General features: G+C 42.8%; 1 protein-coding gene across 1 annotated transcript; it reads left to right on the top strand.

Moving 5' to 3' along the window:
* The first annotated feature begins 584 nt into the window (after window positions 1–584).
* snx27a (sorting nexin 27a) lies at window positions 585–15,982 on the top strand. Its single transcript, XM_030411849.1, has 13 exons — window positions 585–1,037; window positions 4,361–4,586; window positions 4,762–4,954; window positions 5,304–5,368; window positions 6,088–6,192; window positions 6,422–6,500; window positions 6,800–6,963; window positions 8,298–8,387; window positions 9,050–9,199; window positions 9,560–9,688; window positions 9,884–9,943; window positions 10,127–10,175; window positions 11,764–15,982. The coding sequence occupies exons 1-13, from the start codon at window positions 727–729 to the stop codon at window positions 11,832–11,834; spliced, it is 1,692 nt and encodes a 563-aa protein (XP_030267709.1). The 5' UTR covers window positions 585–726; the 3' UTR covers window positions 11,835–15,982.
* The last annotated feature ends 10,240 nt before the right edge of the window (window positions 15,983–26,222 follow it).

The raw sequence follows: 26,222 nt of genomic DNA, 5'->3' as shown, positions 1-26,222 counted from the left end.
AAATGTCATTGTGTTTTGTTTAATTGCGCTGTGTTTTCCAAAATGTCCTTGCACTTTACTATCGTTGTTGAGTTTTCTAGAGGGTTGTGTTTTCCAAATGTAAGTGTGTTTTCCCAATGTGATTATGTTTTGTTTAATTGCATTGTGTTTTGTGTCCTTGCGCCTTCCTAATGTTGTTGAGTTTTCTAGAATGTTGCGTTTTCCTAATGTTGCCCTGCTTTGTGAAATAATGTTTTGTGAAATGTTGTGTATCTTGTGTAAAAGTGAAATATCATCCCGTCTTCCAAAATGTCTTGTGTTTTGTCTGTATTTACGTTGTGTTTTGGCAAATGTTCTTGTGTTTTGACCCTCTGGGCAACTGTATCCTACCTGTCTATTTAAAAACATTTCTGTGGATATTTGTATGAAACTCTGGAAGGTTAAAGTGCATGACAATACATAAAATAAAACATGTAAGCATATTTTCACGAAATAATTGGTGTGAAGCTGGAATGATAAACGACTTGGCATTGTTGAGTCACGTATCGTACAACACAGAGCAGACTCTCGGTGACGCCTCCGGGAGGTCACGTTGTGTGGCCGTGTCTCGTGACGTTACCGAGGGGCGGGTTATCAACAACAGAGTCGGTCTGTGGAGCTAACGTTACGGAGGGACAGAGCTCGAGTGTTGTTTTGAATTTGCTAGAAGGCACCGACTGGAAAGGGGGGCCAGGGCCTGTGGATAAGATGGCGGATGTAGGAGGCGATGAAACTCGGGCGACTCTCCCTTCGGCATCCCGTAACGGTCCGGTTGTGGCTCCGTCCGCGAGCACCGCGGGCCAGAACGCGACCATGGTAACGTCGGGTCCGCGGATGGTGAGGATCGTCAAGTCGGAATCGGGCTACGGGTTCAATGTTCGCGGTCAAGTCAGCGAAGGAGGACAGCTTCGGAGCATCAACGGGGAACTGTACGCTCCTCTTCAGCATGTCAGCGCAGTTTTGCCCGGAGGCGCCGCGGACCGAGCTGGGATAGCAAAGGGCGACAGGATCCTGGAGGTGTAAGTCAGCTCCTGTTCCGTTAAACTGAGCCAGGCTGTTAGCAAGAAAGGCTAGCTAGCCAGTTTAGCCCCTGTTGATCTAATTTCAAGCAAACATGAACCTTCTTCAAGGTAGCCACTTCGTCACCTGTCTGTTATGATAATAAACTAGCTGTTTACTTAACCAACTAGTTATGTATTCAGCCTACGGCCATTTGCACCTCTTGTGTGCATTAGGTAATGTAGCTACATCAAGCTAACGCTAGTGAGTTAGCCGTAACTAGAAAGCTAACCAGCTTACATAAGTTGGACAACAGGCTGTGCATGTTGATTAGCTTTGGCTAGCTAGCGAGCCAGGTAGCTAACATGTTGTTCAGCTAGCCCTTTGCGTAGTGACTGCTCCAGCAGGACTGCGAGGACAGAATATAATTGACATTGCATTGTCATGTGGGTAAAGGTAGGGATGTCTGTTTTGAACCTGGCCGGAGACAGTGGATGGCAGTGTTGTCACTCAAATTCACCATCATATGTGACTGTGTTCGCTTCTTGACTTGCTTGACAGACTAACCTTCACAACACCTGCTTACATGGGACAGTGTTAGGTGCTGTCCATTGTTTTTGCCTTTTATCCCAATCAGCATATGAATGATGTTGATATACATGGCTTGATACTGGAGACATCTCGTAGGAGTTATTTTCTGTTCAGTCAAACTCTTGCTGTCATGCCAGGAAAAGTCAGGGGGCCTTTCCCTAGCGGAGTTTTTAAATGGAAATCACCAAATAGTGTCGGTAACCGATTCATTTTTAGCAGCTATATAATAGTCAACTCTTTAGAGAAAGGAAGTCCCCATAGGGTTTATGTTTGCAGACATGTAGATTTATGATAGTGACATAAATCTCCTACCGTAGTTGTGGGCCTGAGCTCTAATAAAGGCTAAATACTGGAACCACAGAAAGGAAACCAAATTTGTATAGAAAATTATAAGGTACATCTTCTAAAGTTAATTATTTTTGGCCTGGCCTGGCCTTATTATCAGGATTTTTGGAGTTAAGACATGCTTGTGTGTTACTGTGAACTCGATTATAGGCTAAAGTTAGAATAAGTGAGAAGAGAAACAGAAAACAAGGAACACTTCTCTACTTCCACTTGCTGAGGCAACAAAAAAGCTTTTACCTAATCTGTGTTTTTTTCCCATTTTTACTGCTAAATTTCTCCTTGGTCATATGACAGGACCAGTGATTATCATGTGACTTATTAACCAGCTTGACCATTTTGCAAAAAACTGACAACAAGAATCATCCTGTTTACTGTGTCATATGTCAGCACTTTTGCTTAGTTTTATGAACAAGGACAGGGAACAATGTAGCTTCAGTGGTGATAAAAAGCTGATGTTTATTTACAGACTCTACTGACTGCTACCTGCATGTAGTTTGTGTGAAACATATTTTAGTCACAGTTTGGAAAAATAAACTTGTTAGTCTCTAACAGAGGCAATAATTTCATGAGGTTTTGTTTGGTTGTAGGCTGTGGGTGGATAAGTTGTCCATTATCATCCACAAATACAATATTTAAGTGCTTTGTTCACTGAACCTACCCAATATCTTACTATTGAAACAGGTAGATGTTAAGAGCGTTTGCTTATCTGTTGCTCATATTAATATTTTATTTTGTTTTATATTGTTTGTCAGACATCACTTTACATTCTGGTAAATTGATTCAGGAATTGTGCCAGTGTTGATCTTATACAGGCTTAATATTTTATTAAAACATACTCGCTACATTAATTGATAAAGAAAATGGCTGTAAACCAAAAAATGACAGCCCTACTTCAGTGTTGATATATGTCTTACCATAGTTCAGATTTGCTTAACAGCAACTGACCCACTTTTCTGGCAGACAGTGCTTTGTAAAGAAATATAAAAAATGTTTGTTTGGTACAGACTCCATGAAATGTCTCCTCTTTACGATTTTAATTGTTTTTCAGGAAGAGATACAAAATGATCAGTTCAATTTATGGTGAATCGTAGTGCAATTGAAATATCTGTGGAAAATAATCACAATATTTTTGAGCATATTGTGCAGGCATTTACTGATACACACACACAATTATAAACAATAATTAAGACACAATGGACAAACTGGACAGACCGTTGCTCGCACTCTTGCTTGCTCCCTCCTCTCCTGTGTGTCCTGCTGTCTCTCATAGGAAGATTAGCAGAGACACCTGATGCTGTTGCCATCTGGCCTCAGCAAAGCCAGGAAGGGAGTTGTCTCACAGCACCCAAGGAAAGGGAGACGTTAGAGGGATGACCTGGTTACTCAGCACTCTCAACACTGTGTTTATCAATAAAAGACTAAATGCGCTGACATTACCACACGCCAATAAAGGAAAATGAACATTTGCGGCAATTGGTTAACATTTCATATTTATTTTTACCGACAGGACCAATCCATTTGAAATACACTTTCTGTGTCAGAGTCATTATAAAATTCAGTGTTTAGCTGCATTTATTCAGTCACAGCGTGCCGTCAACTCAACTGTTAAGGTTGCCAGGTTTGGATCAGCAACCATATTGAGAAGTTGGCAACAAATTCTTGGCCTTTGGCAACAATTTTTTCAACATATGAAAATAGGGGAAGGAAAAAAAATAACGTACACCCAAAAATGTATATTCTTTAACTATATGTTGCATTTAGTGTATTTATACATTGCTGTCACAGTCTTAAGGGGAACCAGACATTTACCCACGTTCATACAGACATCGAAATGAATATTCAAACGGTTTCAGATATTCTGAATTGTAATGTTTTGATATTTTTGACACCACTATAAAGTATTAGATAAAACATACACTGCAAATAATTTGACTGTTCAACTTCTAATGAAGCTTTCAGACATTCTTTAATGTCACATTTTCACTATTAAGTTGTCGTATCAAGGCGTAGTATCTTAATCATTCAGAATATAAGGTGACGAATAAATGGCAACAATATTTTCTGTTTTGGCAACCAAAAGCCTGGTGTTTGATGCTGTGAGATAAACTCAGTTGAAGTATTGGAATAAATAGTTGGAATAGAGTCTTATTATTGAACCTGAAATCAATTTGTAATATTTTAGCACTGAAGTATGCTACACTTATTTGACACCATAGTAGCCTGATATAGGTACAGTCAGGCCCTTCCCTGGTCAGTGTTAAATGCTTGGTCTGTTCCCTTCTGTGTGTTGATCATTTGTCATGTTGCATTATAAAGTGATTATGTGTAAAACGGTGGCAATAGTTGATATTTAAAACTCCTCGCTGACTTTCTTTCTGTCTCTCCCGCCATTTTATTTTCCCTCCAGTAATGGGGTCAGTGTGGAAGGTGCCACCCATAAGCAGGTGGTGGATCTGATCCGTGCAGGGGAGAAAGAGCTGGTTCTGGCTGTGCTGTCTGTCCCAGCTCAGGAGGCCGATGGGTTGGAAGGAGGAGAGGAAGTCCAACCCAACTACGACTACAGCGACAAGCAGGCTGTGCCCATTTCAATTCCCACATACAAACATGTAGAGCAGCACTCCGAGAGGTTTGTGGTGAGTGCTGGTTTGAGTCATTGCCTTAATTCTTTCTGCAAAGCAGGTAGAAAATTTGTTTTTTCCTGTGGCGGTATTAAAAAAATAAATAAAAAAAGTATAATTCCTGATTGTAAGCATGAATTCCCTCTACTCTAGTCCACTACAACCTGTCTGTCATGTCTTTGTCTCACAGGTGTACAACGTGTACATGTCAGGTAGACAGCTGTGCTCAAAGCGCTACCGGGAGTTCGCCATCCTGCACCAGAACCTAAAGAGGGAGTTTTCTAACTTCAACTTCCCAAAGCTTCCCGGTAAATGGCCCTTCTCCCTGTCCGAACAGCAGCTAGATGCTCGCCGCAGAGGCCTGGAGGAATATCTTGAGCGAGGTAGGCTGATTCAGAAAGGTCACCGGCTATAAACCCATTGCTGTGTTGATTTTCATCATGGACAAGGATGAAAGGCTGCTTTTGTTTTTTTATTTCAAGAAAAGTAAAGTATTTAGACCCACCAGAATCTATAATAACCACACATACCAAGACAAGGAATAATTACATTTTTACATCCAGAAATCATGTTGAAGTTAGGATAGAAAATGGGGCAAGTACTGGCTGTGCTAATGCATTAAATCTGAACACAAGATACAGCCAAAGTGACAATTTCCTGTCCTCCTTTATTTGATTTACTTTGGCCTCTCTCTCTTTCTCTCCACCTTTCTCTGTCTGTATATTTCTCTAGTTTGCTCTGTGCGGGTGATCGGAGAGAGTGACATCATGCAGGAGTTTCTCTCTGAATCAGATGAGGTATGCATCCCATTTATTGTTGTTCTTATATGGACTGTACTAGAGTGTAGCTCCTTTTGATTCTGAGCTGAGTGGGAGAAAGTTTTTCTGCATCTTTTTCGAAACTTTCTCCGATGTACAAGATGTGTCTCATCAGACAGAGAATGTGTACAGCACCACAGTACCTTCCTGCTTTTTAATTAGATTTAGCTTTTCTAATAGTTCATATTAGGGCTATATTTGTCTGTAAGTATTAGATATTATATAGTGCGCCTTTTGAGAGGATTTTAGATATATAAAAACGTGTGATAAAGTAATGAATACATGTTTAACTCCCCTTTTGTCTTTCGGTATAAAATTCTCCTGCACAACTGATGTAGATGGGGACCTGTTTTAAAACATGAGGCTGAGTAGATACAGACTTAATAATCATTAATAATCAACTTTTCCTTTTATTGCATTCCCTGTCTAGTGCTTTGAGGAATATTCGTAGCAGAGAAAAATGCAATACTACTGAATTAATCCAGCGCTTCAGGAGGATTAGGATTTCTAACAGATAGGAGGTCTGGTTTAGATATGTCTTATTTGTTTGTTGGTTTGTTTAATCAAAAAGGACTTACCAATAATTCAGAACCAACACACGTTTGCACCCTCATACAAGATGACACACACCCTTGTTAATCCACACGAGCTAGTGCAGCTCTGCAGCTGTTCTCATTATGTGTTGCTTCACTGTGCAGAACTACAATGGAGTAACAGATGTAGAACTGCGGATAGCCTTGCCAGACAAGACCACCATTTCTGTCAGAGTCCGCAAGAACAGCACCACAGATCAGGTGTACCAGGTGAGAACACATGACATCTGGGTTGAGGCTCTCACACAACTATATTGTACAGTTTATTGCCCTATTGTTTGCATCCAGCTGGAATTTTAATACATGTATTAAAACACTGGTTTTAGAATTTCTATTGTCACTAAAATGTATTCACTTCGTGTACACATTTTAGTGACAATAGAAATTCTAAAACCAGTGTTTTTCTTACATAACTAACTCTGTGTTGCTCTTCCTGTAGGCATTAGTGTTAAAGGTTGGAATGGACAGTATTATGGCGAGCTACTTTGCCCTTTTTGAAGTCATCAACCACTCCTTTGGTAAGAACTGTGTGTGTATTTGATGCTAATGAGTGTAATGAATTAATGATACTCTCATGTGTTTGATTTAAAAGCACCCTCTTGGGTGTCTTCATCACATGACCACTAGTTTTCTAAAGAAAGACCTGTGCCCTCCCACCAGTGTGTTTAATCCATTTAGCCTAGGGTTATGTCTGAGGTTTTTGACGGCAAGGGCAGGTAATTGGGTACAGGCTAGAATTTTTTTTTAATGACTAAACAGACCCCCCCCCTTTTTTTAACTCCTTCCTAATCTCTCTCCTTTCTTTTATTTGTTGCAGTGAGGAAGCTGGCACCTAATGAGTTTCCCCACAAGCTTTATGTGCAGAATTACACGTCGGCTGTGCCGGGGACCTGCTTGGCGCTCCGCAAATGGTTGTTCAGCTTCCAGGAGGAGGAGTTGCTAAGAGACAACCCACTGGCACTGCACTACTGCTTCCACCAGGTAATAACAATAATTGAATCCCACTTGCTATGGACGTAAGGAAACTCAGCACTTTTATTTCTTCTTCAAGAAATAAACAAAATCAGGGAATTTTACTTTATTACTCCATTGTTTTACTTGTAAGCACTTTTACTTGACGAAGAATCATTCAGTAGTTTGTGTATTATCCTGACTTTCTAACTCATTAGAGTAAAGTTGTAACAATTTTAAAGTAGTCTTGTCTTCTAAAAGGCTTCCCAACAGGCTTTGGCATCAAAACAACCAAAACTAGGCATAGTAGTGGTTGAATTCCTGCCAGCTGGGCCTCCTGGAACAGAATATCAAGCTGTATCAATCACAAAGTCCTACAAATGTCATTCTAAATTGAAAATGAATAGTCTGGTGCCTCGAAATGTATGAACGCATCCAGTAAAACAGAGCACTTTGATTTTCTACAAGCCACTTAAACTTTTCCACAGTTTCTGAAGTATGAAGTGGGAACTTGACAAAGTAATCCTCTGATGCAAATGCACTAAAAATAGCCGTAGCAGCAGCAGCTACAGGCTGTCTACTGACCCAACTAAGGTCACCACCTGAAGCATTTTAGGCATGTGAGTTTAGCAGTGACTCATTAAAGCAATTTCTGCTAGTAAAGTCAGCACGGTGCTTGCACTCCTGAAAACAAATGTACCCAGAATACTTAAACCTGCAATAACTGACTTTTTTGGGCCACTCCATTGACAGCATTGACATATCATCACCTTTAGATTTGAAATGGCAAACTCGTGCTCTTTTAGCTCTTTTTGTCTCCTCCATCTCCTGAGGATAATATCTGCCTCCTTAGCTATAAATTGCTCCACTATGTTCACCAGCTAGTCACTAACTGTGTCTGTCCAGTGCTGGTCACTGAGCAGGTAGTGTCCAGTTGGTTATAGAGCTTTTTGACCATTAACAGCCACCTGCTGTGGCTGAAAACAAAGCTATCAGAGCAGTGAGAGTGAATCAAAACAGTGAATTTGCAGCCGAATAGCTAAACAATCAGCTGAAACTGACAATAAAGCTCCATAAGGCTTAGCAGAGCTACAGATTTAGGTGCTAATTCTCTGGAGGTTCATCATTATGGGTTGACACCTTTACATAGTCATAGTGCTATTTCATACATTGTTATATCTCAAATGTAAATTATGGCGAGCTGAAGGGTTGTTATTGGTTGAACTCGTTAGTTTGAGCCAGAATATCTTTCTCAATATTTTTAATGACTAATCATTTTTGTGCAGTGAACCACAAATGATAAATGGTGTTGTATCTCTTCATGCCACCCCAACCCTCTGCCCACCCACCCCCTGTTTGTCTAGGCATTGGAAGATGTGAAGAAGGGATTTATAAAAACAGAGGACAAATCCTACCAGCTGCAGAAGCTGGCAGAGCAGCGCAAGATGGCCACGGTCAGTCCCACAGACCACTCTTTGTTCAGGGAGGGGATTGGGATGACTACACTTTTTGCCTGCTGACCAGAGCCATCACCAAAACGTTACCAAATGAAAATGGACAGATAAGCCAGAACCCCTTTCACACTCTAGAATACAGCCCTCTGTGGTGTTCAGAGATACAGCCATTGAGTTTATATTGATGTTTGTAAAACATTAACTGAAAGTGGCATGTGTGACTGTGGGGGTTTCTCTGTGTGAACTCCATTTGCAACTGTAGCTCTCAGCACAGCATTTCCAAACTCTTAAAGGGCAACCTTTTAGATAAATGAATGTGAAAACAAAACAATAGTTTACATTGTTCCGAATGTTAGGCAGCATCTGATATCACAACTGCGCTTACAAATACGAAACCTGCTTCTCTGTTTGGGATCAGGTGCTGAAACCAAAATATTTGTTTAGCATGCATACGTAATCTAAACTGAAATACTCTAATATGTCATTATTGGGACAGTAATGTAGTTGAGGGTAGGCGAGAACTCTGGTCACAGCGTGTTAACATGGTTTTCTAGAGTAACTGGATTAAGGAAAAAGAGGTAAACATAATCTTGTTTGCCATAACCTTGTTGCTTATAGTATTAGCGACTGATGTATGTGCTCTATAATACTTTGCCTGTTAGTATCTGAGTCTGCTGCGGACATGTGAGGGCTATAATGAGGTGGCGTTCCCCCACTGCGCCTGTGACTCCAGGAGGAAGGGACACGTCATCACAGCTATCAGCATCCATCACTTCAAGCTGCATGCTTGCACTGAGGATGGCACGCTGGAGGTGAGTGAGTGTTGGTGCTTGTTATAAAATGTGTAAATACAGTACAAGTAGAAGGTGCTGCAGTTTGACATAATGTGTTCATCAGACTGCACTTCTCCTTTCTTCTTGTTTCATGTTTATAGCGGGTCACAAACCGACTTTAAAGAAAGCAGTTTGGCTCCATAATGTCGACCCTATTATCAGCCAGACAGTCATGGTTACTCATAAATAGCCAATTATACAAATTTCCCAATAATAGGCCAGTAAATATCCGGCCTGATATTTATCGTGCATCACTAAATCAAACCAGTGTTGAGCTAAACATTTGCATTCCTGTCAATGCACGGGGCTCACCTCCTGTGAACTCTGTGTCTTCTTCAGAACCAGGTAATCGCTTTTGAGTGGGCGGAGATGCAGCGCTGGGACACTGACGAGGAGGGGATGGCCTTCTGCTTTGAGTACGCCAGAGGAGAGAAGAAACCTCGCTGGGTCAAGATCTTCACTCCATACGTGAGTGTTCACACACCTCTACTGCTGTTTTATTGGGTTTATTTATTCACTTGATTGGACTTTGAGTGGCTGTAAGATTGCACACACACTTTCCTTTACATGCATTCAAATCAGTAGTAAGAAGAAAGAAAAACAACTCGTGAAAACTTGCAGGCAGAAGGCTGAATTACAATCCTGTTCCCTTTTTCCTCCCAGTTTAACTACATGCATGAGTGCTTTGAGCGGGTCTTTTGTGAGCTGAAGTGGAGGAAACAGGTAAGGACCACTCCTTTCCTCTTTCTTTCTGGGAAGCACATGACTCCGTGCCAAGTCTGAAATTCTAAACATAGCTTATTATTTGAAGTTTCTTGACAAATACAATACGCCACTAACACGTTTTCTTCAGGCTGTTGTTTTATGTGATATGATTCATTTTATATGTGTTTTTCCTGGTGTCAGGTTGAGGAAGAGGCATCTGACAAAGACAACAAAAACTGCAGCAACAATGGTGAGCAGCGAGCATGTTTTGACATACTCTATTTTGTCCTTAATACAAAGCAACAATATTGTTGGAGACACACAAAGCACAGCACAACAAAGGCCCCGGTACTAAGGGTGAGTGGCTAGATTTTATCTAGGGCGAATCATGAAGATATATGTATTCAGATGTGATACTGAGAGGTGCTTTGAATGACGACACCCATCAAGCAACATGAATTATGCAAAACTTCCTTATCTGCCAAAAACTGAAAGGGCAAGAGCAGGGTGAGGACTTGGACTATGTTACCTGGTTTTATTTCTGTGTGTTAATGGCTAAAACTTTACCTGAGTAGCTTCACTTTAGTGACATTAAATTACACTCGCCTAAAAATGCACATCCAGATACGCTTTCAGTGTTTTATATATCTTTTGTGCAGCTCCTATGGCATATAAGCTGAACAAAATGGCGTTTACAAAAAAAGCAGGTAAATAGTTCATAAAATGAAGCAAGTAGAAGAGATAAATTCTCTTCCAGTGCTGTCAGATTGCTGTGAAGAGAAGTATAAAGAAACTATTCCCAAACTTTAGAAAATGATCTTCTGTGGCCTCCCAAACTTTTAATCACAACTCTGATGAACACACTAAACTTAAATGAGGTACTTCCCAAATTTCATTCGATTTCATAAACAGAACAATCAATGTGAACTTGCGACAAATTAATAAACTTGTCTTTAAACTAAATTGGGAAGTTGTGTTGAAGTCCATTTCCTGGTCAAAGGCCACATCCAGATGCCTGGACTTCCCCACTCCTGCAGACTCGCAGACTTTGCAGGCGTGTTCGCAGGGATTCTGCAAATTCCCAACCAAAACCCAGATTTCTTTCAGTCAACAAGGGCCCTCTAGCAAACCCTCTTCAGACTTCCGGGGAGCCCGCTTGGGGTGCAGACTTCACCGTACTCTACTGAATTTGTTGAATTAAATACCCACTATTCATTCCAATATGGACATGACGTTAAAGAACTTGATACGAACGTTTAAGACACTAACTTTGTTTAAATGCTACTTCAAGCATGACGTCCAAGAATAATATTCCCCTACATCAAAATGCAGACATATGTGCTTAAATACAGAATTGACTATTTATTTATGGGGTTTTCTGGTAAATTACCTTTCATGTCCCACGTGCATTACCTTGGGCTGCGGCCCCGATATAGACAAAAGAGAGTCGCTGCATGTATAGACATGTGACCTGTTATCAGAGCCATATTCAGAAGGCCCACACAAGGGGAAGTTGAAACTATTTGTCTCATGTGAGACGGCACGAGGCCAATAACACAAGTATGTGGACTAGCAACTGCAAGGCACGAGGATGAGAGAGGAAGTTTCAAAGAACAGAGACACCTGACGAGAGGCTAGGATGGTTTGGGCCACAGAGGATCGTAATCATTCTTTGAAGAACAGAATCAATGCAGGGAAGTTTCACAGGGACCCTGTTGCTGAGACAGACTGATCTGTGTTGTGTTGTGGCAGCATTTTTTGTAAGTCACATGGCATGTGGGAAAATAAAAAAGCCCATCATTCAGACTTGTTTCCTGAACCGTCTCTCTGTGTTCCAGAGTATCTGCCTCCACTGGAGACACAGCAGAAGGGATGGCGCCACCTAGGGGGGGAGATTGCAACGTCCTAAAACCATCTGTCATCAACCCTAACTAGAACTGGTCCACTTGCATCTTCACAAACCACCCCAGAGAGCGCCCATCGACAAACACAGGACTGAGCAACAGACTGAGGGGATCCATGCCCCGAAAAACAAACTGGAAGTGAGCTATTCGGGAAATTGGACTAGTCACACTTAACCGACCCCAGGGATACACACACAGCAAGAGGAGCAATGAAGGAGAATAAACAAAAGCCAACTTTCATGTCATTTACTAGATCTCCATAGCATTTCTGTTGTTATCCTCCAAGCATCCGCCCTGTGATGTGGGGCAGGACACAAGCAGAGTCTCGCCAACCGGTCGAGACGTAACACACACATGCAGCGCGTGACTGGCCAGGGTCCGACAGTGCCGAGGGGAGCACCTCGATGAATCGTTGGAGCTGACGTGACGGTCAGTTCTCCCAACACGACCAACTCGGTCCGAAGCCTTCAGCATGGCCCTCGTCTGCTGAACGGAGCTGATGGAGGAGTTAGTCTTTAACAGTTAGTGATGAAGAAAGAAAGCATAATCATGCTTTACACCGATGATGGACATTAACACAAAAATTATGTTTTCTATCTGTGAGGTCAGTGGTGTACTGTCTCTGTCAGAAGACATAGGCGACAGAATTGTTACTAACTGCAAACAGATGTGAGGGGACATGTTCATAATAATGTTGTATGTTTAACAATCTTACTTCTGATAAAATATAGATTAATATAAGCGCTATAATAATTGGTTTCTTGATCTAACACAATGAAACACTAACTGAATTACGTTCAAGCTGCTCTGACTAATCCCCATTTTTGACCTCGTCTTCTGGTCCAACCCACGCTTACCTGAGACCAACACCTGTTGGCTGGCTGCCATTAAAATGTGTGTATGTGGGTATATGTGTAATGTTAATCCCCCTCGCAAGTGTTTTTTTTTTATTGTGATTTTGCAGAGCTTTGACAAGGCTTTCTCATTCCCAGCTATGTGCGGGGAGAGTGTTTTGAACAAAAGGTTGAAGGGCCAAAGCGTGGATGTCTTCGTGGGGGGAGTCTGTCTGTCCGAGCGGTTGTGAAAACAAAGGACAGATAGGACAGGAGAGACTGTTCAGCTGCAGTTTTCTGAGCGGGCAGCAGAGAGCAGCAGAGCGTAAGAAAGATTCAGTCGTAGGTTTTGAGCAGGAATAGAAATCTTCTCAGAGCTTCTTACAGAGTGATCCCTCGGGCTCTGAAACTCACCCAAAAGTATCACTCCACTGCAGTTTGTGCATTAAACCACATCAGGAAGGACAGGTGGCGTGTGTGTGTGCGTGTGTTTTTGTGTGTTGTATGGAGAGTAGATGTTGCATTAAGTTGTGTGTCTGCAACCATCAGCATACATAGCAATGCAGGCAGCCGTCCGCCTCTTACTGATCTAAATGAGTGCAGTATTAGGTGTGTGTGTGTGTGTGTGTGTGTGTGTGTGTGTGTGTGCATCTGACGTGTATGACAGTTACAACTGACATATGACACCGATAACTATTTTTGTTTTAGAGCAGCGTTTCCGTTCTTTATCGCAAAAAAAAACGATAAAATGTTGTTTTTTTTCCTTTTTCTCTCCGTAGATGTTCAGTTAAAATCACTGTGTCTCACTTTGATTGTGTAGAGAGCACGTTTACGTTTGGACAAAAGAGAATGCTTTGTGTGCAAATGTATTGATTTCGCCTGAATGCGTTGAGTGAGTTATGTTTATCCCACTAAGGGCTAATAGTTTCATCCCGGCCGGTTCATTCTTGCGCTTCACTCGCCTTCTGGCAAGCGACCAAAAACCCGACAACTGAAACCGGGAGTGATGCTGGTTCATCTTTTATTCACACTGACTTAGAGAGCACAAGTTCAAGTTTCACATTGTTAAAAAAGGATTCCTTTTATTTTACAGTTGAGCTTAGCTTCTGCTTCAATAAACTGCTAAATTTGCTTTCAGTCAGTTACCTTGGAGCATGCTTTTGTGAGTGTGTGTGAGTGTGTGTGTGTCCTCTGTGTTTATCACTGACATTGCTGATAAGCTTTTAGGCTGTGATTGGACGTCTCTGATGAGCTGTCGGTGTGAGAGCCGGCAATTGAAGATGGGTTTTTTTTTTTGTATCTATACGACAGCTGAGATGCCAGACAGATGGAGACAAATGTGAGGCGTCTCCTATTGTCTGGCTAACATTCACGGCTCCTCACACACTTCAGCACAACGCGCACTCACACACACACACACACACACACACACACACACGGCTCTTCTCCCTGCTACTCTGATTATCATTTATGGGAACATCGCAAGATATTTTTTGCTCTTTGTCATCCAGTTGTTGCCTCTGTTACACATCAGTCTATAGCAATACATGCCATATTGTTGTAGCATGTTGTGTGTTTTGCCCACACACACACACACACACAGACCATTGGTAGCTGGATTGAGAAAGAGACTGCAGATTGCTGGATGGTCATTTTGACAGCCAAAGTAATAGCCAATTCAAAGATGGATGACATTAGAATTGGAGCTGTTCAACCATGATGTTTCTTTTTTTTTTTTTTTTTCCTTCTTCATTTTAAAGATGCAGAGGGAGAGGCAGACGGAGGTGGTGTGATTTGTGTGTGTTGGCTTTCCTGTCCTCTGCTCTCATTCTCCAGGTTGGTCTCCCCATCATCACTGGGGGATGTGGTTGCCGTGGCAGCACCACGTTGGCTCCACACGCTCAGTGCAGCCTCTGTTCCTTTTATTCCTGTCAGCCAACCGACTCACTCCTCCCAGTAATGTATTCAAAGCAGTGTTTTGGTTTTTTTTACTGTTTGATGTTTGTTCTCTGTCCCCTTGGCTCATGCTGCTGTGAATAGGCTTTTAGAGAAGCTACTGTTTTTAAAAAGAAAAAAATATTTTGATGCTTTCGGTTCGTCTGAGCCAGGTGCCATGTCAGTCTCAGTCACGGGCAGGTGCGAGTCCTGTCATTTGTAGTCTGTTTTTTCGCCATCAGTGAGTTGAATGTCACAGTAACAGTGTTCGGGGTGAAAGCAGAGAGATGGCAGGAATGTTAAGATGCACGTCTGTCTAAGGTTGGCCGGTGTTTGTCCGTCAGTGTGCGCTGTGCTGTGGGCCACCTGTGTTTGTGCTTGCGATGCTGGACAGCCTTTGCTTGTAGGATTGAATCTGCCGACAGGACTGAACAGATACTACGAATGTTGGACGATACAGCAAACATGGTGTGGGTGAAATACAAAAGTGGAACGTGCGTTGAAGGCACAGAAAGTTTGTGTTGAAACGATGCTGTTGCTATAGTAACGCATCAGTTTTTCTGAACCTCGTTCCAAAGCCAGCACTGATTTCCATAACATCACTGGGTGGCCGCTGTGTTAGATCTTGTCTGTTCGCTCAGAGTCCGGCGTTCAGAGGCAGCTCAGACGGTCTCCTTCCTTCTGACACTGTTGGTTCAGCCAAGAGCCGCAACGTTTGTCTCGTCATCAGCGCTTCTGTGTAGACTTCGTCGACCTCGGGACACGTATCTGGCTCGGAGGGCATTAGCTGCCGGCTTTCCCCATTTCAGCTGACATGTCCTACCCATTCTTTATTAATGTGAGGGGTGGACGTATGTGTTTGTTTTGAAGAAAAAAAAAAAAGTGTTAGCCTTTGTGTAATTAATTTCCGTCTTTGCTTTGAAACACGGGGCTTTTTCCCACAGCAAGTAGTCAGTGTGACATTAATTAAAAACCTAAGCCTTGTTTGTCTGTCTTCAGCATAACCTGTAAATAATTGTTTTAAAAAGAAAAGAAAAAAAGAGAATATCTCTTGGACAAAATGCACTCTTGTTTCTCCAACTCCAAAAACTTTTATTTATTTAAACAAAAATTATTAAAGATTGGGGGAAATGATAGTGTACAGCGCTAGAGCCACCGTTGATCATTACTTTTGTGCGTGGGGCGAAACGGCTGTATGGAGGAGCGGCGAAACCACGCGATGAAATAAGCTGTTAAAAAGAGAGACGTCAATTAACTCCTGATGCAGAACTACGACACAAAATGGAGAGTTTTATATCTTACAAAAAAAAAGAAACACACACATGAAGGTTTACTAACCAATATAAGAAAAAGGAAAAAAAAAAAAAAGGTTTGAAAATGTTGTGTAGAGTAATAAATTGTAACAATATTTTAAATAAAGTTATATATTGGGAAAAAAACCTGCCGTCTGTTTGAATTATTTACGCTGACATGAATTGGACCCAGTCGTCTGGTTATAGTGATAGCAGTTTACGTTTCTGCAAACCACAGATACGTCAAAGGTTGACATCCGTAGCAAGCGCGGCATATCGCGTTGTTACTGCACCCTCTCCCATCAGGAGGTGGAGGGCAGCTGTTCTCGTTGTTTCCGGTGTCAGACCTGGGGACATTTCCATATGTTTTTGTGGAAACCAAAGCCAGATTATTCCTCACTGCTGGAAGCTGGACCATCTTTTCTCCTCACCCTAACCAAGTGGTTTCTGTGCGTTAACCAAACCGAGGCATGAGCACAGTGTCGCGCACGACAGGAGAAAAAAAGCGCGACGTTTCAACATAAAGAAACATTTGGTCCCAACTAATCCGTGGTTTTGCAGAAATGTGCTTGCCTAACTTTTATTCCAGCGATTGATTTGAAAAATGATAAGAAACAAAAGGAATTTTGATGTTTGAAAATGTTGTTTGGAGTAATAAATTGAAAATATTTTAAATAAAGATGTATATTACAGGGCAAATGCTGTTGTTCTGACTTTAATTACTCTCTCCGGGACATAAAATAAAGCTGAGATTCATTTTATTTATGTTGGTGGTAATTTGAAATAGCTTGCAGGGAGGTTTTTATACCTGCTGTTAAATGGAACCTGTGTTGTGTTTATTAATCCATGGATATTCTTCCTTTCCAGAGGGACCCGGGCAATGTCAAGACTGTCCTCCTGTAAAGACATAAAGTGATAAACCAACAGCAGTGCTCAGCTGGGACCAATTAAGCTCTTAAAGAGGAAAGACGAGTGTTCCTAACAAGCTTTTAACGTCCTTTTTATATATGAATTTGTCAAAATGTTACAGCAGTCACTTTGATAAATGTTTCTTTTGTGAGCTGCCAAGCGAGGTGACGTGTGTGTGAGTCCCGCCCATGCGCTTCTTCAATCTCGAGGTTCTGCTTTTTCACCGCCTCGGCATTCGGGTTGAGATGAGTCCTGCAACGTGTGCGCATGTGTGGGAGGGATTTATGCAAATGTGGCTCATATTCCGTCGCTGGTGGTAAATAATAAGTTGAGGGGCAAAATCATCTGGCACAGAATGACTGAGCTAAGGGGGCTGAAGTGGACTTGACAGCTGATTTTTTGTTGTTGTTGTTGTTGTCGTTCTCAACACTTCTAGCTGCGGTGTTAAAGCCCCCGCTGGATAAAAAGTGAGGGAGGGCCGATCATGACGAGAAACAGATGTGACAGTTTGCTGGCGGGAAACATTGCGGTGTCCCTCATCCCCATCTCAGTCGCTTTAAGAGGTTTAAGATGAATAGAAAAGCACACTGTCGAAAAGAAAAAGGCTGCTTCTTCAATAGCAGATATCTCACATATGAGCGGCCACGCTTTGCTGAAGTGTCCTCACAGTTTAAAGTCCACTCTCTATTTTTTTTTTTTCTTTTAGAAATGCACATTTCCTGCCTGAAGACAGCCCCAGGACCTCAGGAAAAACTGAGAAGTGCTGCACAGTACATAACGGGGAGCATGGCTGCTGATAAAAAGGTCCAGAGGCACATTATTCTGGCAGAGCAACGGCCGCGGTGACATTTTGATGGCCGCACACCGCGCAGATCTTTATGCCGTTCGCCGTGCTCAACAGGAGCGGTCGCAGCCGGTGAGGAGGTAGCAGTGGCAGCGCTGAGGTGGATCATTATTCAAAACCAAAAAAAGAAAAAAAAAAATGCAGGGCTTCTTAATGCACCCCGTGGAACCGAGCCCATAAAATGTTGTGTGCTTTGGCACTGCTGAGGTGAAAATCCTCATCTCATTATAGCCGTCTCACGTGGGTGCTATATGCTGACTGCAGGCTGCCACCCGGGTTTTCACCACCTGCCCCTCGCTTTCCATTTTTCTCACGTCCAACTCGGGAAGGAAAGGTGGAATTTAAACTCGTTATCTCATCAGAACGTGGCTACTGACTGATGAGCAGCTAGTGCTAGTCATTCAGCAACCGCAGCGGCCTCTCCTTCCGACCCCAAGGATCAGCTCTGTATTTGTCGTAAAGCTGCTGTAAGACGGGCGAAGAGCCCACCGGTTGAACACCTTTTTGAGTACATGCAGCGGAGAGGAGGGGGAAAAAGCGAACACTCGACTGATTTTAACTGTCAGCTTAGACTAATGTCCTCAGAGTGGCTCTTAAAACGGAGTCACACCTGAGGGGACAAATGTCCTCTTACCATCCACTTGTGTCGAGACGTCGTCTGACGAGAGCAGCGTGGGAGTCTCTCCAACACGCCGTTCTCAGTCGTACAACGGAGGCGGCTGTCGTCGCCTTTAGCTGTTGGGTTTAGTCTTTTTTTTCTCCTGTGTGTTTATCCATCTCGCCAGGCAAATTGCTTTTTGTGTGTGTGTGCTGGTCTGTTCCTTGTCTGCGTCTCCAAATAGAGAGACGGATCTGGAATCTCAAATATCGTTATGTAACAAACAAACTTGTAGAATTATGTAATGTGTATAATTAAAAGGCCTAACGGGGGGGGGTTAATTCAAGACTCTTAAACACCCTTCACGCATAGGAGTTTGTTTTGCCTCACTTCAGTAAACCCATTAAGAGTTGCACTGAATTGCAACATTCTCCTGAGAGGGGGGGCCGCAGAAGACGGGTTCACTGCATGAGACGTAAACGTGGCCCCGCCGACTGCAGCTGCACGTCTCGAGATTTAGAAGTAATTTTATGAGTTTTACTGTAAAAAGGGAGTTTTGAATCACACCTCCTTTCTCTCATGATGTAGTTCTTAAGTCACATGTATCTGATGTGAGTCGCTTCAGCCGAGGAAATGTCTAAAATGCTGTGTGACAAGAGGCTGCACGACGAATCCAGCCTCGCCGCATCTTATCGGGCCGACAGCGGACGTTCGGATTCGCGTGTTCGGATTCTTTTATTCGAAATTAGGAGCTCTTTAAAGGGCAACTCCACCAGTTTCACACGTGAGGTTTAGTGTTCGCAGCATGTAGGGTTCTGCTCAGCCTGAAGAAACTGAGCGGCGGCTGTGGCTCTCGGGGGTAGAGCCAGCATCCTGTTGTCGGAAGGTTTCTGGTTTGATTCCCCTTGTCTGCATGTCGAAGGGTTCCTTGGGGCAGGATACTGAGCCCCAAACTGCTCATGATGTGCTGGTCGGCAAGTCGCTTTTGACAAAAAGCGTCTGCTAAATGCCGTAAATGTAAAAAAACTGTTTCTGACGCCCTCTGTGGCTCCGGAGGAAGTTTCCAGAGGTCTTTAAGCCCCCGTCTGTTCAATAATAAGCTTTTTTTCTTGATGATCTGAATGCAGAGGGAGGCTGTTTTCACATTCACTGCTGAAGGTGTACGGCTCTGTACTCACTGAATCTGATTTCAAAGGAGCACTGTGTAGCGTTGGAGAAGACGATCTTCGCTGACTGATCACAGACCAAACTAACCGACTTTAAAGGACAACACAATCTCACACCGTATTACTTGGTTTATATGTGGCGGACCCCGCCACCTTTCTAATTCCAAACAGTCCTATTTTCCTGTGAGAACAGCTTGTTTATTCAGTTGTGGAAAAGGTTCACATTTATGCATTTTGTATTATTTCCTCGTGAAAATTGTGAATATTAAAATTCCGATTTTGAATTTCTGCACCAAAAACGGCACAGTCGATCTTTAAGAGGCAGGACATATGGGCATCGATTGTGGTCTATGAAATCATCTGGAAGCAGATCCTGGTCCAGTATTCAACGCCTTAATGAACACATAATTAAAGGGATGTCAGTTTGAGTGTCAGCCAGCTGCCAGCCAGCCTCAGGTCCACCGACGATCCACCGATTTGCCTATTTTTGAGTGAACCAGGGATTAGGCAGTCAAGAGGAGGCCAAGCAGCCGCAGACACCAAACCGGTCTTCATAGAGACTTTTCAGAAACCTGTGGGTGACGTCACAAAGACTACGACCACGTGTTCACCAGTCGGTGTTTTGTTAGTCCCTCAGTTTTATGAAATGCTAGATTGCGTGAGTGCCTCTTTAAAACAAATCGATGAACAGATGAGTCTCAGTTCATTATTCACTGTGTAAGCGACAGAGATAAAACTTCATCGATTTCCTTGGCCTTGAAAATGAGTAACGTCCTTTTGCCAAAAAAGCTCATACAGGGTCCCTGAGCCGAAATTTGAGTTATTTGTCGCTTACCTTGACTTGTTTAATGCACTTGATCATAATATCTCCCAAGTGAGAAATCTGGCTGAACCCACAGAGTACGACAGTCAGATCGCCTGCACTGCAGAGAGCAGCTAGTCTCCCTTGACTTATGTGTGAGGAGGCCCTTGTTCCTCGGGGCGGACACCTCGCGTCCACTTAACCCTGTGACCATGGCGGCCCGGGCTGGTTAAACAGCGGTCTGTAAAGCGAGTGAATGTGGCTTGGCAGGATTAATCAAGCCTAACGACACATCTGTAGGTAGGCTCACCGGGGAGGAGCGAGCATCAATCACCGTCTGGAGCATCTCGGCCTCCCTTCCCCTCTCTCTCCCCCTCTCTCTCTCTCTGCTTCTCGTCAGCTGTATCGACCAGCGCTTTGGGCCCTTGGTAATTAAAAGGCATTGATCGGCCTCAGCCGCAAGATGTTGGGATGCGCTCATGCAGCAGAGCACACTGGGACCCGACGAGAGAACAGGTGTGCATGCACACGGGCGGAGATGAGTTTCAAGATGCACGTAATTAGTATGTTGATGTTGTGTAATATCTCTCGCTGCTCCTGCAGGCTTTTTTTTTTTTTTTTTTTGGTTCATTTGGATGCTTTACAACGATTGCATCTTTTTTTTTCTTTTCTTTTTTTTTTTACCACTCCATTTATACACTCACTGGGATGTATGAGGTCTAATGTGCCTCCAGTGAGGTTCAGCTGAATTACCAGTCTGGTTAAATATCTGTGGCCTGAGAGAGAGAGAGAGAGAGAAAAAAAACAACAACAACAACTGATTGATTCGATGCATACACACAGGCTCATCTTCTGCCCCACACACACACACACACACACACACACACACACAAGCCTCATTCTCTCCCCTTCTTTTATTCCATCTGAGTGAGCACAGTAAATCTAAGTGCCGCTAGATTGCTAGCGCTGCACATTTTTCAACATCAGAGGGGGAAAGAAGAGTTAGCCCCCGTCGACCAGGGAGCCTTGACTGGGGCTGAATAAGGGCCCGAACACGGCTATAAATACAACCCCGGACTCTTTACTCAGTCTGACACACTGACTGAGTGACACAGTGGGGTTTTTACACACCAATCACACGTAAAGCTTGCATGAAAATATGCCTCTAATTTCTGTTTATTTCTGCGGTGTGGTATATTTTCCCTTGCGGTGTGACTTACTGCAGTGGCCTTTCATCTGATGCCTGTGACTGAGTTATGCTTGTCTGAGCGCCCATCTCCCCTGCCTCTGTCCCTCATAAATCCGATGAATTACCCCGTGCACCCCCCCCCTCTCTTTCCTCCATTAACCCTCCCCTCCTCTTCCCTCCCATTTCCCCCCCTTCCCTCCCTCCCTCCCCTCCCTCTCCCTTTCTGAACGAGTGATCAATTAAGGCCCTGTCCGGCTCTCGCAGCGCGTCAGCACTTTCTCTCCTCCTCTTTCTATCCCCTCGCTCTGTCATTTTCCCCTTCTTTGTTTTTTGGGGTGTCGGGCCAGCCACTGTCAACGAGGGAGAGAGAGATAGGAAGCAGACCAAAGGTGGTAGGAAAAAAAAAAATGAGAGAATCCTTTATTTTTCAAGATGAGACAAATGCTCTGTACAGACGTGAGTGTTTTCTGGTAGTCAGCGTGTGTGCTGAAGGAGGACATCCTTCTGCGAAAAAAAAAAAAAAAAAAAAAACCCCACCGGCGGGAAGTTTACCTTCCTGCCTGCTGGGAGACTTTTTTTTTTTTTTTTTTTTTTTTAAGAGAGGAAGAGAGAGGAGACAGAAGATGAAGAGAGAGGTACAGAGATAAAGTATTTGCACAGCCGTCACAGTGAGAGAACGCGTGTAGTCGAGTAGAGACAGTGTCCGTCAGGAATGTAAACGTATTTGTCCAACAGAAAGCAGGAACATCTTCTTTTTTTCTTTTTTTGGGGGGATAGATTCCTTAAAGGACAAAAGCAGCCGATACTCAGTTTTTCTCACTGTCAACAAAAAACATTTATCCTACTCACACACTGCCTTCGTAGCCTGATTGAGCTTATTCCTCCGTGCCATAGACCTCAATCGCTTTTCACCAACTGTCAAGAAGCGGATACATGAGCCACACACTGATGCACTCATCGAGATATGCCCTCGTTATGATGCACTTGCACTGTAGTTTATTTAGGCTGTTGCTGCGGTTTTCACTTCGGCTATAGCGGATGTGTATTAATCTGCAGCTGAATAAATAGTCACAACAAATGCTCTATTTCTCTCAGCAGACTGTTTGGGCCGTGTGGCAAAGTAGTGAGCGACAGTGCTTTTTGGGTTTTTTTTTCCATGGGATTTGTTGACAAAAAAAAATACAGAGCAACTCCAAGCCTTATCCTTTAAAGGGGCTGCTTGGTTTTCAGAGGAATCTCTCCTTCCACAGTCAGGCAAACCTCGCTAACACTTGATTGTATAGTTGAGTAATGAGCGTGGTTTCAATTGATCACAGGTGTCGGCGGCTCAGGTGCAGGGCAAACACATTTTATCCAGGGTTTAATACAAAAACATCTGTTCTCGCCAGGGGTGCGTGACATTGGTATCGGCTGATAAAGGCTCTAAAAAAATTAAACACGCTAGCTCACCTGGTAGAGCAGACCCATTCAACGGACAGCCCCGGGGCCCTTTAATCATTCTGCTAGAGCACAAAAATACTCTTCTTCATGAAATCGTTTTTAACCCAGGCGGGGTACAAATACTTTTGTTGATTTTTCAGCTATCATTTACACGAGTATTTATTTCTCTGACAACATTTTCACTTTCTACTCCTTACATGAACAAAAAAGGCTTTCGACTTTAGTTTAAATGCATTTGAGGGGAATAATTCATAATTTCTATTTTGCACACCGTCTTCCTAACATCATAACACTGACTTCACTGAGTTATCAGTGCATATCGCACGGCAGATGTAACACGACGAGCGAGACCCGAATGGGGAGAAAAGCTGTCTTTGTTTCTAAGATCTGGATTTTCTTATTTTCTCAGTTTTTTGCTGCTCAGGGGACTTTTCCAATGCAATATGTTGGTATTTGACGCCCTGGGAATTAGACTCAACGATCAACTATCTTTCTGTTGCGTTTACAAACAGCTCGGACAAATCTTACTGATTCCACCTTTAAGTTTAAAGTCTGAATTATGTCAAAATGACGATGAATCAGTACATCTTCTTTTACCAGAGTCTGTACTTGCACTTGAGTAAAGAACGCGTGAGCCTTCGCCACCTCTGGCAACAAGCAAACGAAACCTGCTTCTAAGAATTTGGTACTTTTGTATCTATTCACGCCATCGATATAAAATAGGATAAATAAAAAGTGCATCCTTTAAACACATTCAAATGAGGTTTTACAGGTCAGAGATAGGGAATGTAAAAGTCTGGCTCCTTGGCAATTTTTTCAAATGTGGCCCTCAGAAAATAAAGTGGAGTAGGCCTGTGGTAGATTGTGAGCTGTCCAAAAAATAAAGGCTAAAAGCCCAAACAATAATCTAAAATGAAATATCCGCACAGCCCAAAATGAGCACGTTTGAAAAGCATTGTGTGTCTGCATCTGTCAGTGGGCCGTCACAATAAGACTAGACATTACAATACATTATCTTCACTACAGGAGAGAATACGTGAATATGTCGGCATCTGCAATAGATCAAAACGTCCTGAAAAAATATCAGCTTATCAGCACAAATCCAAGGTGGTGCTTCCCCTAGTATTCACCAAAAGAACAATGACACAATAAACAATATTTATACAACTACAATTCTTTCACAGATAGAGAAAATCCCCAGAGCTGGAGCTGTTTTTCCTGACAATTCTATATTTATTACCAGCGGCTGTGTGTCATAGCTGCATCCACATGGAAACTAGCACTGAGGAGAAAGTGACACCATCTCAGAAGCAGTGAACCGTCGGGAGACTCAGCAATTATCCGCGCTGAACTGAGCCATTAAAGGTACACTGACTGTGTTGCTTCTAGCTATTTTGAATGACTCATCTGTCTCTTATAATCTTGGGCCGTGTCCAGAATCCCTCGCTCATTAACTCTTTCACTATTCCCCTTATATTAGACACTCGATCGTTTGCTCTATAGTGAGCCGTAAATTGAGGTTCGAGACGCGTATGAATCATCATCACAGACAGGTTAAGTGTCACAAAAAGGTATTTTTTACCAGCCCCGTCGTGAGGATATGTCAGCAGTTAATGTTTCTGCAAAACACAGATATGTCCAAGTTTGTACTTGGCATACATTGGTACAAAACGTCCTGTATCATGTTCACATTACGTGTTTATTACCTGACCTTTAATATCGGACGGCAGTCGAATTAATCAGTCGGTCTGCGGTTGACCACAGTGCATAAGTTGTGGCAACTCAAAAGTGTGAATCTGCTGGATTTTTTTGACGAAGGTGCACGTTGTTTCAACATTTGTAAGCGTGGCACCACTGGATATTTCTAGGAGCTTTGGGGACAATTTCTAGCCGCGTTTGTGGCGACATAGCGACGTGTTTTGAAGTAGACTGCAGGATATCTCCAGCTATTTTTGGCAACAATACCAGGTATTTTCATGGAGACCACAGGGAATTTCCATTCGTGTCTGTGGTGACCAGAACTGGATATGTCTAATGGGAAGTCAGGCCATCTCAGGCTGTCTTTGTGGTGACCAAACTGGGTGTTTTTAAGGGAACCTACGGACAATTTTCAGCCCTGTTTGTAAAGACAAAAGCAAGTGCTTTTAAGAAGAGCTTGGGACAATTCCTAGCTGTTTGTGTGGAGAAAAAGGCAGGCGTCTTTAAGGAGACCTCAGGACAATTTCCAGCCGTGTGTGGCAACAAAACCGGTACTTTCAGCCTAACCATGATGTTTTCCTAACCATAACCAAGTGATTTGTGTGCCTTAACCTAACCAGAGAATAAGCACATCATTGTGACAGAGAGAAATAGAAAATTTAGCCAAAAGAAATGTAAAGTTTGAACTTAGGCTTGCAGAAGTGTATTTAGCTAACATTTATTTTGGTGACTGGGTTGTTTTCACATGTGTATAATATGGCATCCCACTATAGGAATTTTTGCGGGTATTATACTGCATAAATTCCCCATTATCTAGTTTTGAATAGTCGTAGTAAGTACAAAAGAAGGAGATTGTAAATTTGATCTAATCTAATTTTCTGCAAATTGCTTAAATGCGTAATAAAACGTGTCCTTTTGTCAGGTCAGACAGCAATCCTCTGAGAATTTGAACATGTGAACCCACAGACATCTATGAAATGAGCTAAGCTAGGCTATAATTGCATTCAGCCTACATTCAAACTGCTAGCAGAGACACAGACTCCCGAAGAAAAAGTTAAATCCTCTCCAACCAAAGTAATTCAAGACATATTCTGTTCATTTAACACCAATTTCCTGAAGCTTCTCTCTGGCTGAAGGTCGTACTTCAACATCTAAACCTTTTTAAATCACCACTTCAGCAACTGGAGCCAAATTCATGAATGTATCTCTATCAAAATCCCATCACTTATTTCAGATAGATGTGAAATCGCTCATGATGAAGCTGTAAAGCCCTGAAGGGATATGACAGAAATGTGATGGGATGTTGCTTCTCCATGTAAATTTTGATCATTTGAAGGATCTTATCCCTTCTCTGTGCCTCTCTCTCCTTTTAAAAGACCTGACCTCCCGTTTCAGTTTTTAAAACCTTTAATATAAAATCCAATGAGATCCGTTGGCCTATTAGGACCTGTCAGATGCAGTTAGGTAACTACCTCATGACTTATTATTGGTTTAAGCCTCCACTCTGGTGGAGCCACCGGCCACTGCTGTCGCTGATGACCGTTTAATCTAGTTCCCCGGTCCTGATAAGCGCTGCAAACTGTGCCCGCTGCTCAGGAGCTTTTGATCTCTGCTGATTGTTGCAGATTGGCAATCGTCTCAAACAGATAAGGCTTGGGAAATTTAAAGTGGTTTGCAAGCAGAGAGG

This window comes from Sparus aurata, chromosome 3 (genome assembly GCF_900880675.1).
Source record: "Sparus aurata chromosome 3, fSpaAur1.1, whole genome shotgun sequence".
Taxonomy (NCBI): Eukaryota; Metazoa; Chordata; class Actinopteri; order Spariformes; family Sparidae; genus Sparus; species Sparus aurata.
The sequence above is the reverse complement of the archived record's forward strand: the minus strand, read 5'-3'. Positions and strand labels throughout refer to the sequence as shown.